At 40.0% G+C, this 16,514-nt stretch overlaps 1 protein-coding gene across 1 annotated transcript; it reads left to right on the forward strand.

Annotated features, from left to right (window-relative positions):
- The first annotated feature begins 540 nt into the window (after positions 1 to 540).
- On the forward strand, positions 541 to 16,207 carry LOC131778260 (TPR and ankyrin repeat-containing protein 1-like). Its single transcript, XM_066167529.1, has 11 exons — positions 541 to 590; positions 2,585 to 2,857; positions 3,095 to 3,325; positions 4,059 to 4,301; positions 4,944 to 5,097; positions 5,788 to 6,189; positions 6,332 to 6,548; positions 7,233 to 10,134; positions 10,600 to 11,220; positions 11,767 to 14,989; positions 15,419 to 16,207. Exons 2-11 carry the CDS (start codon positions 2,594 to 2,596, stop codon positions 15,508 to 15,510), a joined length of 8,349 nt encoding a protein of 2,782 aa, XP_066023626.1. The 5' UTR covers positions 541 to 590; positions 2,585 to 2,593; the 3' UTR covers positions 15,511 to 16,207.
- Positions 16,208 to 16,514: the final 307 nt, after the last annotated feature.

The following is a 16,514-nucleotide window of genomic DNA, read 5'->3' on the forward strand; positions in this document are numbered from 1 at the left end:
TACAGATTGAATAAGCACATAAGGGTTTATATTAACCTTGAGATAGCTTTAAAGCGTTTGAATAAATTCGTTCCTTTTGTTTTTCGTTCCCATAGCTTTAAAGCGTTTGAATAAATTCGTTCCTTTTGTTGCAATGTACTATTTACTTTTGATCAACCAGCCGACATCTTAACTCCCCTTAGAAATTTATAACAGAATTGGGTCTCGTTTCCTTACCTCAAGTATAGTGGTTTTTCAACCGTTTTTATCAAAACTATACCAGTTATGTACGTCAGCCTTTAAACTCTTTACGGTGGCCAATTTACGTTATCAACTCAGTAGACAACACCAAATTACTTTGTTATACTCTCCCACCGACGCAGCACCACAGTTTCTCTAGCAACGTGCTTCTTCACCCATGTCAGTTCAGTCCGGTATGTAAAATATCGCATACTCTCACTTCCGGTACGTAAGACAAATAAGGGACGACACTTGTATTGTTCGGTGTTGTCTCGTGTCCAGGCTTGTAGACGCTTGAATTCTTAAAAACGTCACGTCATTGCTTTAGCAATAATTTTCTTGTTGGATATGAGACTTCTTCTGTTTTTTCGGTACGTATTTTTTTAATTACTTTCAAATTGTTCGAAGTTAAGGAATTTTTGGGCACTGACACATAGTTAGCTTGATCAAAATCAGGACTTTGGCTCGCGAGCAGTCATCCTCTTGGCCGGCCATTGTCTGTTCTCTCTCTTATGATTTTTCCTATAAAGCTTTGTGAATAAAATAGGACGATTTTATTTAATTTAAAAATGAAATACTGCAGCATGAGATAATTATTGTGGTCTGTGATCATCCCTACGACCTCAGTTTCTTTGGCTGGCGATCGCACAATAAGGCTTTGCAAACATTTTCAACGCTTCGGGTTCTAACCTGCCTAATCACGGAACAACTTTGTGAAACGTATTTCTTCGTTTGGTTTCTTCCGTCGTTAAAGTTTTAGATGTTAAGTCGTAGTGCTTTTATTACGCGACAAGTTTTCTGATAGGAATCCAACGCAACGATACAAAAAGCGAGTTTTCCTGCTTTTTGTTGGATTTTATCTCATGATACGTCATTGATAATCCAAAATAACTCTATGAAATAGGAACCGAAACTTTCAGGACTAAGATCTTTTTGCCTTGTCGGCTAAATCTATTCTGTTTTGCTAACCCAGTTACATCTTTTATCTCAAACGTATTGTTTCCAAGGAAAGCACAGTCTTAATTGCAAGATCACAGCAAAGTATCGCCCGAGTGTCGCCCTTCAAATTTAGAAACAGTAGAGACAATATTTGAAAACCGAGGGGTTGAAAAGTTTTTGAGAGCTCATTTGTAGTTCGATTCAACTTTTTAATTTTCATCAGTTTGTTCTAATCGTTACTTACGTTGTATTTCCTATGTTGGCTTTATGTTCCTCCTATGTTTTGACGGGTTATTTTTGTTACTCTCTTAGTTTGGTGGCCAGTTATAAATGGTTGATTTTGGCTAAATTCTGCAACATAGCTCCCGTAAGGCAGAAATTAAAACCTAGAACGATCCAAATAAAGTCAGCTCAACAGGTGAATCTTTGCTTACAAATATTTGTCTGCTAAAATTATCGTGTCAATCCCTTCTCTCTTCTGAAGATCAGAGAAAATTTTAGATCATCAGACAACTAGCATTATCTCAACTTTCTGTGCCATTACACCACGATATGTTACGTAAATTCCTTCCTTTTTCTTGCGAACAGTATCTTATTTATCTTAAGATCATCCATCTATCGAGACATTTGCTATTAATGAACTAATTTCATTATTTCCTTATGAGAGGACTCGCTTGATTGTTTCTTTTTTATGTAAATTGAATTGCTCAGAAATGTTATATTTTTGGATTTCTCGGAAATACGACAGTTTGCAGAAATTGTAGTTTTTCTGAGTAAGAAAGGAACAATGTCAACCCCTGTGATTCTCGGAAAAGAAAATTGAACTAATAATCCAGTGTGTCTGAGCGTTTCGAATGAAGATGCAGGGAAAAACATTTTGAATGTAGATAATTAATTATATTTTTGTGAAGGTACATCCAGACGCCCATAATCTGAATTATATTTGAGAAGTAAGGGCATTCCAAGAGCAGCTAAGTTTTAGGGACTTTTTCTTTATTTGTATATAACTAACCTCCGGAATGCAATCCCTGATACAATTAAGGTAAGTTGTAAAATAATTATTTTCAAATAGAAATTGAAACTTTCTTTTTTAACCGTTTGAATCTAGTTTGTTGACCAAGACAAAGTGTTGTACAAGTATCACTGTTGTTTAATGTTCTTGTTCACGCTAAGTTTCTCATATTCCAAAATTATTCACCATATTACATCATCTAATCGTAATGTTATCATATTACATCTAGTGTATTTCTATACCTAGTTTCCAATGTGAGTAAGTCGGCTTCTGATTAGAGGAAATTTTATTGGGGTTGGTTTGGCGGTAGACCTTCTCGAGCATCTCGAGTCCTATTGTCTATTCGCCGAGTACCTTGTACTTTGTTATGTGCTGAACTCTTCGATAAATAAATACATGAATTTGCGTTCATAGGTTGTGACCATGGCTGATTTTCCAGACTGTGGGGTTGAATCCCCAGAGAATTCTGCATTTAAGTGGCTTTGCGAGGGTCAATATGTGGCAGCAATTCTCTCTTTTAAGTCCTGGATCTTACGCACAAAACAGACCTGGACTGATGATAAGGAAAAGAAACTTGGTGACCTTTATAGAGGACTAGCCGAAGCATATTGGCACGTCCACTGTCCTGGCGATGCTTTAGAGCAGATATTACTCTGCGTAAGGGAGAACTGCCACGAATTTTCTGAGGTAATTTTTAACGATACTCAATTCTGCCCAGCTGTCCAATGAAAGACAGAAAGTTTCGTCCTTCTTCTTTTCCACCAAACTGTCGAGGTATGGTAACTTTTATTTTCCTCCGCTCTCCAACTTCTTGGTTATGGTTGGTTTTTTGTGTTTTTATGTTGCTGTTGTTTTTTTATCGAAAGAGACGCGATTGTTATGGTAGATCGTTTATTTTGCATTTTAATCTCACAATTTTGCCAGAGACACGTGAGCCGTTGGACAACACTTGCTGATAAACAGGTCGAGAATCCTGAGTTTAAGCTCAAAGGCTATCAGATAGCACTTCAGTTTGTTCCACCTCGTGATCTATTCAAAAGGAGTCATCTACTGTCAAAAATGTTGTTGTTATGCTGCGAGTCTGGGTCATCCTTCCAAACCATGGCCAGTTTATTTATGTGCGCAGCGAACGAGATAGAAGTTTGTGAACAAGAGGTGGGAAACAACAACAATATCACTACCTTAACAAATGAAGCACAGCATTAGTGAAATCCTTTTTATCCTTTAAGGTCATTCCTCTGAAATGGGACCTGCACTGAGATTTTTTTTTAACTTTTACCTGTTCGTTGTTTATCTTGAAAGAGGGTAAATTTTGAATAAAAAGGACAGGTCTTCAGGTTCGTTTAGGAGCAGCAGTACCTTGTACATACCCATATAATTCCCACAGCATCGTGACAATTAAATTTTCGCCACTTGCTATCTAAGCGTTTCCAAAAATTGTCCGGCCTTTTCCTCCGCTGAGAATTGGTTTATACTTATTTGACGGAAAAAAGTAAGTGTAGGAAAGCGAAAAGAATGATAGATTACTGTGCTCGTTTGCAAAAAAAATAAGGAATTACCACTCTGGCGAGCTCCAACCATAGAAAAAAGCCGCCATTTTTTTAATGTGTATGATCTTGCAGCGCTATTATGATCAAAATTTTGCAATTTTATTTCCTTCATCAGGCTTTAAGAATAGCTTTCATTTGTAGCAAGGAAATACCGCCGTCTATCCAACTAGTAATTTTCGACCGTTATTGACTGCTATTATTTTGACATCTTGTATTACACCCCAGGAATGAGTTTTTAATCTAAAATAGCACAAAATTCTCTGTTGCCTCAACCCCCCACTTCTTTAAACGTCATTTAACTGCTATCATTTTATAACTAGCGGTTTCCTCTCATATAGGACCTCGCAAAAATTTGGTTGGATTGCGGAAAAAAGATTCTACCATTCAAAGATTCTTTGAAGATGAGTGTTGAGTGCTTTACTCTAGCACAAAGGTTTTTGCCAAGTGATGAGAACAAGATGAAAGCCCGGCTCTGCTTTCTGAGAGCAAAGACTATTTTATCTATTGGTGAGTCCAGTCAGTATACCCAAGCAACGAAGGATGCCCAGACGTATGTTGAACTCTGCCCTTCTAAGAAGAAGGTAGTTATATTATATGTATATTTCTTTTCATTTACGAGACTACTCAATTAATTTTTTTTGACTGAATGCTAACCTAACACCGGAAACCAGAAGGACAAAGGTTGGTGTGAGAAAAAAGGGCCAGAAAAATTGAATTCATTGACACGAATTTCAATTTGGGATCAGTAGTACAATCGATATTGTCTTCTTGCTTGCTTTTTTTGAAGCAAGGCAAACGTCAACTATTGAATCAAGGGGGTAAGTTTCTAAAGAAACTGATGCGACTGAGTTGATAACGTAAATGGGCCACCGTAAAGAGTTTCAAAGCTGGAGTTTCGCTCTGACGAAGGGCTAACGCTCGAAACGTCAGCTTTGAACTTTTTACGGTGGCCGATTTACGTTATCAACTTAGTTGATAATACTAAATTACCGCTGTTAAACTTCAACTATTATTAACAGGTGATATTATTAACTCTTTAAAAACCCTGCACCATACTCTGCCTCTAAGCACTCCCGTCTGCCAATGAGATTTCAGAACTTCGTGGAGTCCACGAAGTTTGAAAAATCAATATTGCTTGAGCTTCCTTTTCTTTTCAAGGTTTTTTGTTTGAATTTCTATGTAATTTTAGTCATTCTTTGTTCAATTTCTATGAATCGCGACAGGGCTACTCACTGTTATGGGAATGCTCTCTTCGATGCCATAATTATAAAGAGGCACTTGTGAATTTTGGAATAGCGCAGGAAACTTTGAAAGACCGACAAGAGGAGAAATATCAAGAATTTTACAAGTTTTTTACATCAGCCGTATCACAGAAAGGTAAAAAAGATGTATACAACTATTTTCATGAAGATTTATATGGAAACATCCATCTCAAAATTGCATTTTTCGATGCCGTCAGTACAACGTTCCGCAATCTTTGAGGGCGTTTTAATGTGCTTGACTACAGCTGTAAGACCATTAAAAGTATGCCTATTCAAACCGGCAAACGCACAACATAGGACAGGTGAAAACGATTTGAAAACGATGGTGTGGACGAAGAAGATAAACGAAAACGAATAGTTTTGAAACCGCATGGGTGTGATTGAGGCTTAAGAAATCGCGTCGAGGCTGGGCTGTCGCTCGAGTGACTGCTAACTGTTTACGAAAGAAATAATAGTTTTATTGTTATCTTTTTCTCTTACTCTAATCAACAACGAATATGGGATCATAATACCACTCTTTACTAGCACAAAAGTTTTATTTCATAGGCACATGTGTATCTTGTTAATTGCTTGATGTTCAGGTCTGAGAATAGATGTGAGAGAGCACCACATAAAGCTTTCTCGCAGATAACCTAGCAGGAGTAGGTCCGCTCACCTCCTCTTTGGTTTTGAAACGGCTTGGAATATTTCAGGTCGAGTGTTAAGAGTGTTTAAAGAATTTTGTCTTAGTCCCTATGATTCTTAGTACAAAGTGACCATTTGTTTTACAACTTGTTTTTGTTTAAATTGATTGTGTCCCGTGCAGCATCTGAAGTATTCAAAGAAGAATGTCCTGTCGCTGGCTGTTTAGTGGAAAGACTTATTAGCGAGTGTACTGCCAAAGAAACCGTTAAATACCTATCAGTTCTCTTCCTTGACGGCTGTTGGGCCACTACATGCGATGCCTCTTGTGTTCCACTAGACATTGTATTGAAATCTGAGATAGAAAACCGCGATGAATTAGTTAAAATCCTCCTGGAAAAGAAAGCACTTCCAAATGGTCTCTCAAACAGAAGTAAATCCCCGCTGTCAATCTGCATAGAGGAGGACCGTTTGGACTTGGCATTGATTCTTTTACAGTATGGAGCTGATGAAAAAGAATTAGTGCAAAAAGATGGAGAAACTGCTCTACATGCTTCCTTACAAATTGCCTTGAATTCGAAGAAAGGTAAATCAAGATCATGTCTTAGAAAAAATTCAAAATGTAAAGAACTGTAGCGATATAGTACCTTGAATATTTGTTACCGCGTACTTCTCCCTTGTAGCTTAGTAAAAATTTGTTTTTTTCTTTTCTTTTCTCTGGAAAACAGGTAACTTGGAAATCTTCCAGTTCTTTCTCGACGGAAAAAGATCTGATGCCGTCGATGTACAGGACAAGGATGGGAACACTCTTCTGCATTTACTTTGTCAAGGAAGGATGAACTCTAAGAAACGGGAAGCCATGAATCTCGTTCTTAGAGCAGGAGCAAATACGTCAATCGTAAACAACAAAAAGGAAAGGCCAATCGATCTTCTCTCTAAACAGAGGCAAGGCTTACATTTGTTGATTACATTTGTGCGAGTGAATATAATGAAATAACTTTCGTTCCCTATCTATGATTGCCTTGGATAATCTAAATAAACGCTTGTTGTCGCAATCATTTACTTCATTCTCTCATTTTCCATGTAAAGCAAAAAGTCAACTGAAAATAGATCACAAAACGCTAACTGATTCAATGTACTTAGAAACGTAACAGGACACTGAAAAGCGAAACATTATAAAATGAATTTACGTACCAACATTTGCGGCTCTAGTTTTCAGAAGAGTATCCAAACACGCGGTGCGTTCACTCACTTAACTAATCGTTTACTAATCAAGTTTCATAAACTGTAATATGATAAAGATTATGACGTCACGGTAACACTATTATTGCTAATCATTCGACAGGTAAACTTGCCACAAAAAACAAAAACGACAATCAATAAGACGTAGGAAAAATAATTTCTAAGTTAACTCTTCAAATGGAAATGGCTTAATATTAATAGATTCTGTTTTATGGACGAGCAGATAGCAGTGGAGTTGAAAACAACAGCTCAGTGTGTCCTACGCCTTATCAATAATTTTGGTTGTTTTGATCGTTTTTATCATCATAAGAGTGCCAAACTCTTAGTAAGGTAACTGTGGACTTTGTGTGAAAAAGTAGTATTTTTAGTATTTTTTTTTTTTCGCAGATTTTTCAATGATGAAAGAATAACTTTGCTCTCCTCTGCTTCGGAATGCTTTGAAAGCTCGTCATCGTGTGAGACGAGCAGTCCAGAGCAAGGAAGTAAAAACGAAGGCAACGAGGTGGAGGGAGGGAGAAATTTAACAGAACGATCGAAGAATATTTCACGTAAGAGGAAAACTGATGAAAAAGCAACTTCCAAACAATCTGTGCTTTCTGCAAATTCTATCGTTGGTATCCAAACTGAACCTTTGTCCGTTATTCGTAGAGATATAGGGTCGATGATACAAAATTTGGATATCCGTGATTGGATCAAGAAAAATGAATCCACTGAAGTGGTCGAGAGGAGCCAAAACCCAAAGAATGAAAGTGGTCAAACTCAGAGTGATAGCGTCATGCAGTTAAAACTCACGAGCGATGATAGAGGATTAGAGCAAGAAGATGAATCAAGATCGTTTCTGAGGGACGAAGATCAATGTTCTAGTATTTCTGATACAACAGAATATTGCATCAAGGGAGCTTTCGAAGGACTGCCATGGGAGGTGGAGTGCACTGCAGAAGTACGGAAAGTGTTAGAAAGCGAACGTCTGGAGCCGTGGAAGATAAAGCTCTTTGTCGAGAAAGTAAGAACTCTAGCTTTAGGCCGGCACAACTGGTCCCAGGATCTCTGTAAAATTCTGAAGGGTGTACCAAAGAACTGTGGAATGCGTCTATATGAAGCAAAATTGACAAAAGCTGCAAGAATCATTTGGGAATGTGCAGTTGCTTTCTCTCCCCAATATTCATACGAGAATGAGAAAGGAAAAATCACGATTTATTCAGAGGTTATCCGTATATGGGATATTGTGTTTGATCATGACAATATCTCACGCGCTAAAGATAACATTGTTACATCATTCATCCGAGGAAAGGAAGGCGTGGCGAGGAAGGAACTTAAACGACTTCCTCGGGGAGAGGCGTCACCAGACCAAGGCCCTAATCTTTACTGTAGGCGTTCACGAGATTTCCTATCTGGTTACCCCCCTCTACCTGCAGTATCAAAAGAGAATGTACCCCGTAACGAAGCAAATGAAGATCAAGTGACCTTTTTCCCCCCTGTTAGTCATAACGACAACGAGTATCAAGTACTGAAATTTTACAACCTGTCTGCAGCAATGATTCAGACAATACTGAAACAGCAACCATGTAATGTAGTGCTTGACTTTCCATTTCGAGTAACAGAAGAGGAGCATGCCATCATCAACTTTGAACCTTCCCCCCAGAGTTCCATCATCTTGATTGGACGCAGTGGTACGGGAAAAACGACTTGTATTCTTTATCGCCTGTGGAGAGATTTTGAAAACTATTGGGGGAATGCTGTTAAAAGTGGACCACTAATGCCTAAGAAGATTGGGCTTTTTCCTGAAGAAAAGTGGGACTCTGATTCATCAAAAGTAAATCTACCATCTGGCGGACAACTTGATGAAAATGAAAATGGCTGTAGCAGAGAAGTAACTTCGAAGGATGACGACGGAATAGCATCATTTCTGTCTCCATCTCCCGAATCCGAAGAGTCCTTGGAGCATTTCCACCAGCTATTTGTAACCAAAAATGGTGTCCTCTGTCAACAAATCTCAAAAAATTTTATTGCTTTGAGCCACGCGTCTTCATTTGTGGAACATTCAACAAAGGCATATACAGTGAAACCAGTGAAACTGCAAGAGATTGACGACTCGGCTACTGGCTGGCCCCAGTTTTTGAATGCACGTGACTTTTACGTCATGTTAGACGCCTCCTTGCCTGAACCTTACTTCTTTCCACGAAATGACGATGGGAGCCTGGGTCCAGGGGCCCAAAATTGGGGCGAAGAAGATAACAGGTTCTCCGACATTCCACTCCTCGAGGAAGACGATGCTAAAGACGACTCGGATGAGGAAGATGAACACACAGAGGTTGAAATATCCAGCTTAGAAAAGGACAAAGAAATGGTGCTTGTAAGCTACGACATTTTTGAAAAACAATTATGGCCAATAATGTGCAAGAAAAAGAAAGGCGTAAACTTCCATCCATCCTTAGTATGGATGGAGATACGATCATTTATTAAGGGCTCATACGAAGCTTTGCATACAAAGAACGGTTGTCTTAGCCCAGACAAATATCAAGAAATCGGGCAAAAGAGGGCGCCAAACTTCACCGCAGACAGGGAGGCAATTTACAAGCTGTTCCTATCTTACGAGAGAGTCAGAAAATCATCTAACATGTTTGATGAAAACGACCTTGTTTTCGATCTGTATCGCCGACTGAGGCAGGGCGGAGTTCCTGACTGGTCAATCCACAAGTTATACGTGGATGAAACACAGGACTTCACACAGGCAGAGTTGATGCTGCTAATACGTTGTTGCCGTGATCCTAATGGCATCTTCCTCACTGGAGATACCGCCCAAAGTATAATGCAAGGTATCTCCTTTAGATTCGAAGATCTCCGTTCAGTCTTCTATTACGTGAAAAAGAACTACAAAGATGAAGCAGCACAAACACAAGTCGTGGTTCCCGAGCTAAAGAAACTCATTTGGAACTACCGATCACACAGCGGAATTCTAAATTTGGCGTCCAGTGTCGTTAACATTCTACAGGAATATTTTCCTGAGTCGTTTGACAAACTGGATCAAGACCAAGGGCAGCTTGATGGTCCCAAGCCAGTACTCCTTGAATCGTGCAGTCCATCAGATCTTGCGATTATTCTTCGTGGATATAAACGTAAGACAACCGCCATTGAGTTCGGCGCTCATCAAGCTATCCTTGTGGCCTCTAACGAAGCAAGAGAACGTCTTCCGGAGGAGCTTAACCACGCGCTTGTGTTGACGATTTATGAAGCAAAAGGACTGGAATTTGATGACGTCCTTGTCTACAATTTTTTCAAAGACTCTAAGGTAACTAGGCTTTAGTAAAAATTATATCTGCTTGTCGACGTTACGACAATTAATCCTTTCAGTCATTTTTATCCTGGTGCGTTAAGGCGAAAGAAAAGCCTGAAAGTTAGATCGATCGAGCTAAACGTAGCTCGCCATTTGAAGCCGGCACCTGAACGTGTACTGTGATCGCGAATGGATTCTACCCGCTGAGATTATGTATTGACCCTAACCTTGAGTCAAATTGTGTCTCGACCAATCAGACAGAAGAAAATTTATCTTTGAACACATAATGAAAGTGTCATTCGCTTATTGACGCTGAAAATTTTTTTAAATGTGTCTTAAATGCTGAAAGGCGACTCTTTGAAAGCACTTGGTTTATCCCTTCATTATTTGTGTGAAATTTTTTTAATGCCATTGTGGAAAGCCAAGAAAACCAATTCTCATATATACTTGTTATTGTTTTATCTTTTTTTTCACCTACAGGCAAGAATCGAGTGGGGGACAGTAACGCACTTTCTCCTGAAAGTAAGCAAATCTGAAACCGGCAATTCATCGGAATTCCAATCTCGATCTGTTCTTTTTGACCCAGACCGACACAAACTGCTGAAGGCTGAACTGAAGCAGCTGTACACAGCTGTGACTCGGGCTCGAGCGAATGTCTGGTTCTTCGATGAGGATGAAGAAAACCGGCGACCAGTGTTTGAGTATTTCGAGCAACTTGGCTTAGCGGAAGTCGTATCACTGAAAGAAGAGGGAGGAGGAAGTACATCTGGAAGCCAGCAACTGGAAAAAATGTTCCCTAAAGAGTCGTCTTTGATGGAATGGCAGAATCAAGGAGATTTTTTTTACAGCAAGAAACTTTGGAATGCTGCAGAAAAGTGCTTTACGAAGTCTGGAAATGAAGACATGAGCCGAAAATGCAAAGCTTACCTACAGGCTGACTATGCGCTAAGCCTTCGCAACGACCCACAACGACAGAAGGATGAATTCCTACGAGCAGCTTACCAGTTTCTGCAATGCAAAATGATACGGCAAACTAGAGCGTGCTTGTACAACGCTCGGGAACATAGCCTTTTTGCAAGTCTACTACAAAAGCTTGGAAAGGTGAGCCTGTGATGTGGTTATCATTGAATGAAGCTATGTGTCTCATAGATTACAGAGTGTAGGCGAAAAAGGAGACGAGTCATCAAAATTACTATGAAATGAATACAACGTCAATTTGATTTTTATTACATATGAATGCACTCTCTGTACACGTTATCTGCGTATTTCGTATTTGGGAAACTTCGCCTCTGAGACCAAGATGAGAGGCACAGGTTTTCCCGATTTAAACCTAAAAGCCTTTTGATAAAAACATATACGTCTTGTTCATAAGAAGAAACTCCATTCTTTCTAACGTTGCAAAGCTAAGGACGTACTTACTTAAGTCTTTTTTAGTTAGATAAAATGCTGTTGTCCATCGTCGTTCAGCAGATAAATGAATATTCAATTGTTTGTCTCACCATGCAGAGTCAGGCTATAAATTGTATTGATCACAACGTTTCGATTGCTGTACTGCTGGTCTTCGTCAGGCGACGAGATCGAAAGTTCAGACGTCGCTACTTATGACACCTTAATTTTTATTTTAACAAAAATCCCTTTGTTTTCTAGGAGAGGAAAGCCGCAACTGTGTTTGAAAGAAATGGACACTTCTTGGAGGCAAGCCAGTGTCTGGAGGCGACAGCTGATTACAGCGGAGCAGTTGATACTCTCCTTCGTGGAAGTCTTTGCAACGAAGCTATTGAGGTTGTAAAACGTTTCAACAAATTAACTTCAGAGGAACAGAAACTGACCAAACGTCCAGGCAGAACTCTTGACGAATTGTACTTGGAATTAGCAGAATTCAGTTGCAGACGAGGCAATACAGCAGACATGAGTTCTTCTCTTCAGCACGTTGAGTCCACCGATACGCGGATTGCATTTTTGATGAAGCACCGATTTCTCGAGGACGCTGCCGAGGAGTTAGAGAAGCTGGGTCGTTCAAGAGAAGCTGCAAATATCATGAGAGAAAGTGGGTCATTTTTGATCGCAGCCAAGTATGCTCAGACGTCTGGCAACTCAGTACTTGCAGCTGATTGTATCTTTGCTCAAGTGCGTGTCTCAAAGATAATGACAGACGAGGAGCGACAAGCACGTTTAGAAGAAGCCAAGCAGCTATACGAGGTGGAAAAAAAGAAAAACAGTTTGGGTGAAGTTCTTTTAAGACAGGCGAAGCTTTCACGGGATGCAAAGAAAGTATTGCAGGCTATGGAAATGTTCTCCGATCCATCAGTCTCTAACACTTGCGGTAATCTTGAATGTGTTGAAACTCTGAATGAGATGGTTGGTGATGATTCACAAATTCTTGACAAGAAAAACTGGACTCTGGTGAAACTTGTAGAAAACGTAATAAAGCTCATTCTCTCATTGGATATTCCTGTTCCAGATTTCAAGACACAGAGAGCACTGGAGAGATGCGAGGAGCACTTTGGTATCTACAGAGAGGGTGATCCCAAAACAAGAGTAGTGAGATTCAAAGAGGGTGATCGTTTTCTTTCAATTTCATCGGCTTTAGAGATGGATACTCTCGCAGGCAGTAAATGGGTATTGAATCTCCAGCACGTTCGAACATGCATTGCGGAAAATCTCCTCCACAGAATTATCAATCTGATCCCTAAGGTTCGAAAATTTCTAAGGAAAGAGATCGATTCTCACAAGACATGCCAGATGTTTTTGATTGGGATGCCTTGTAGTGACGAGAGCTGTCAATATCAACACTGTCTCCCAACAAAAGAAAGCACAGATAGTTTGTTCTGGGCACTTTCGCATGAAGTTTATCTTGACGCGCAAGCGAACGATTTCTCAAAACTTGAAGAAAAATATTCATCGCATGAAACCGGTCACAATTTCGGATCTCGAAGGTCACTCAGCACTTCTACTAAAGAATCGAGGAAGCCTTTTCCGAAAGATCCATACCAGTCTTGCAGAAATTTTCTTCAGTTTTTCTTTTCACCCATTGGTATTTCTTCAAGTATCGACTCGAGAAAGTACATCTCTCTTGTACGAAGTAGGAAATTCATCCAGCAAAGTCTATACAAGTGCGTGGATAAGTTATGGAGAAGTCAACTTACAAGGCGGGAACGCATTTCAGACATCAACTGCTTCTTCACAGTCTCAAATCTTTTGCAGTTGCTGGGATTACCTCCGAGCACAATTCTATCTTGGATCAAAGAGGAAGAGGAATATTTCTGGATTACCACTCAGTATGAGAGCCAGAACAGGAAGCCAAGAATTCCACAATCTGTCGGCATGGTGATAGAAGAAAACCCACGAAGATGTACTTTGTTTAGTCGTTGGTGGGAGGACTCGAAGCGTCTTCTCCATGTTCACGGAAGAATTTTGGATTCAGGCCATTCTGCTGTGCGGCGTTTCCTGAAGATGTCGACAAATCCTGGAAAACAGCTCCCCTTTCCCAATCCAAGGAACTTCCTTTCGATTATGGAATACCAATTTGTAGTTCATGTCGCTCTGGCAGTCTTTGTTTCTTCACTTTCCCTCCGGGTTTGTCTTCCGAGAAGCTACTTATCCGTCGTCATTTTCTGGAACGCGTTGAACTGCACCACGAGAAACCACTTTGAAATTAAGCGTGCAGTCGAATTGTTCAGGTTCTCTTCAACTACTATCGCCCGCGTGCAGAGATTCCTTGGTGACATAGTCTCTCTCATGTTGGGAGGGTACTCCCCAAAATTCAACGTTCTCGACCACGTTTTACGTACACAATCTTGCATTGACTCCGGGGAGACGGAACGTGCTGTAATCCTGGTGCTCACCATGCTTTGCAACTGTGGCCAGTTATTGCCTACAGAAAACGAGATCATTCTCCTCAGGAACCTTTTCGCCCAAGTGCCCGATGAAGTCATTCTTCCAAAGAGAATAAGCAGCTGCTTGGAACAGGTTCGACAAGCAAAAGGTCTCCGTCAAATAGTAGCTATCCTTCAAGACCTGTTAAAGAACAGAAAAGAAGAGCTTTGTGATGTTTACTGGAGATCTAGGACGATTAAGAGGGACGAGGTGGTCTTCAATAGATATATCGAAACTTTTAATACAGACGCAGACACTCTTTCGAAACTTATTCATGAAACGCCTGAGCTCCCAAGAGACGACGCTTTGGGGCCTGAAGAGGAGCATGGTCCTCATACAGAAGAGGATCGACTTACATCTGACTTGGACCCTTCGAGCAATTCGATGTTACAAGATATTGAAAGAGAAGAAGCCATGCAGGAAGAATTGTGGAAAAAAGAAATGACATCAGAAACAGGAGAAAATGCGGAAGTTGATTTCGGACAAGCGATAACACAAAATGATATATCCACTCCTTTCGTAAATGTGAAAGTCGACAAATCAGGTTGCGGTGTTTGCAATGTTTTCTTTTCCAACGAACAAACCGAACTCGAAGAAAACTCGGAACAGACAAATGAACCAGATCATTACGTCAACGACGTTAAAAGTCACCTGAGTGAGAATAGCCCACATTGGAAAAGACTTGAGCAATTTAATGCCTACAAATCACTTATCATTCAAAAAGTGGTCCCACTCCAATTTATGTTTGAGACGCTTGTCAAGAAAGTTGGAGATCAACTAGAAATAGCTGGAAAACAGAACATGCCTTTAAGTATCCTGAGCAACATATTAAATAAAGTTAAGACGACCCATGCTGCTCTGCGAGAGGCGACCTCGACAATTCAACGAGAGGGCAACTGGGCGGAAACCACACATGTGGAGAGAGCAGTTATGGCTTTCAAAAAATCCTTGGAAGCCTGCCAAGAGGAACTGCAAAAAGAAACTCAACCAACAGGTTTGTATCTGCTATCAGGCTTTTGAAACCAATTGTGTAATCTGGGCCATTAGGGAGAGCAGGGAAAGTGCAGCGAGCAACCACGATAGAAGGACAAAGATGACAACTATACGTTTTTCAAACGCAGGCTCGTATGATTAAGATTTCAAAACAACCCCTGTCATCATCTCATACAAGAGAAGTAAAAGGCACACAACCGTGCTAGTTAACACGCAACTTTGCTAATACATTAGTGGGACTCTGTGGACCTTAGAATATGAGAAATGGAAAAAAAGGTTTTCAAGCAAGCTATTTCCAACTTTCCAAGATTCAGGCTTGAATTTCCTTGTACTTGTCCTTTTGTAGCTCGTTTTTTAAAGCGACCTTCCCGTTCCTCGTCTCACAAAATACCTCTCATATTTTTAATCTATTCTTTTCTCTTTCATTCAGATGATGACTCGATGAACTCAGCAAAAGACGTCGAAGATGTAGAAGATGTAGAGTACCTGCATGTTCCAGGGCTGAAAAAGCGAAAGAACTAGGGAACCGAAAAAACATGTTCTAACATAGCGCGCGTGCTTGCCCTATATTAGTCCTATTGAGCCGCTATGAACAAAATCCTTATTTACGCACGCCCGTGCGTAAATAAGATGACGTGAGCCTTTTTTTTTTACCTGGCTTCATAGTTTCCGTCCTGTTAAGCTTCAGTGCAGTTTTCCTTCCTTTGAAATATTGAAAAAACCAGAGTAGAACTGCCCAATTTTTTCTATCGGCATTGACCTTTTAGGTCCTGATCCAACAAGCAACAAAAATAAAGCCGAAAAAAACTTGCAAGTTGCACGTTTCGCAAATTTGTCGGAAGACCAGCTGCAGCAAATTTTGGCCGAAAGACAGACATTCACTAGAAACCAAAAAAGTCACCAATTGGTCATTAACAACATTTAAAGGTAAAATTTCCCTTTTTACTGTCGTTTTTAAATTTGTTCAACCTGGGGAATAAAATACACAGTTGTTAATTGGGAATTTACCAAAACCAAAACAATCACAATTGTACTCTATCACAATAAAAGGCTTCGCGCAGATTCTTGTTGTCGCTCTGTTATAAAAGAATTTGCTCATGCTCTTAGCTGTGCGTATATTGAGTTATGGATGCACTTGGGAAGTTTGGAGAGCACTCAAAAAGCTAGAGTTGCTCTCGGCTGCGCCTCGAGCTACTCTTACGCATTTTTCGTGCTCTCCAAACTTCCTGCGTGCATCCATAACTCGATATACGCACGCTAGGCATGTACAAATTCTTAATTTGCTCAATACATACCGCACGGTAGAGTATAGGTTTTCGCGCGCGCTGATTGGCCAGCCCGAAAGTGACTAGCAAATACTCTGCGAGCAGTTGAACGGACAAAATCGCGCGTCGAGAGTTTTATTTCGCAATTTTTCCGGTACAGTGATATAATTGAACTATTTTTTGTTCCTTGTGTGGTATATACTAAAACAATTATTTACCTCAGAGTCGTTAAAAGTGGTGGATATTTACTTCGCCCCTTTG

The sequence above is a fragment of the Pocillopora verrucosa genome, chromosome 5 (genome assembly GCF_036669915.1).
Source record: "Pocillopora verrucosa isolate sample1 chromosome 5, ASM3666991v2, whole genome shotgun sequence".
In the NCBI taxonomy this organism is placed as follows: Eukaryota; Metazoa; Cnidaria; class Anthozoa; order Scleractinia; family Pocilloporidae; genus Pocillopora; species Pocillopora verrucosa.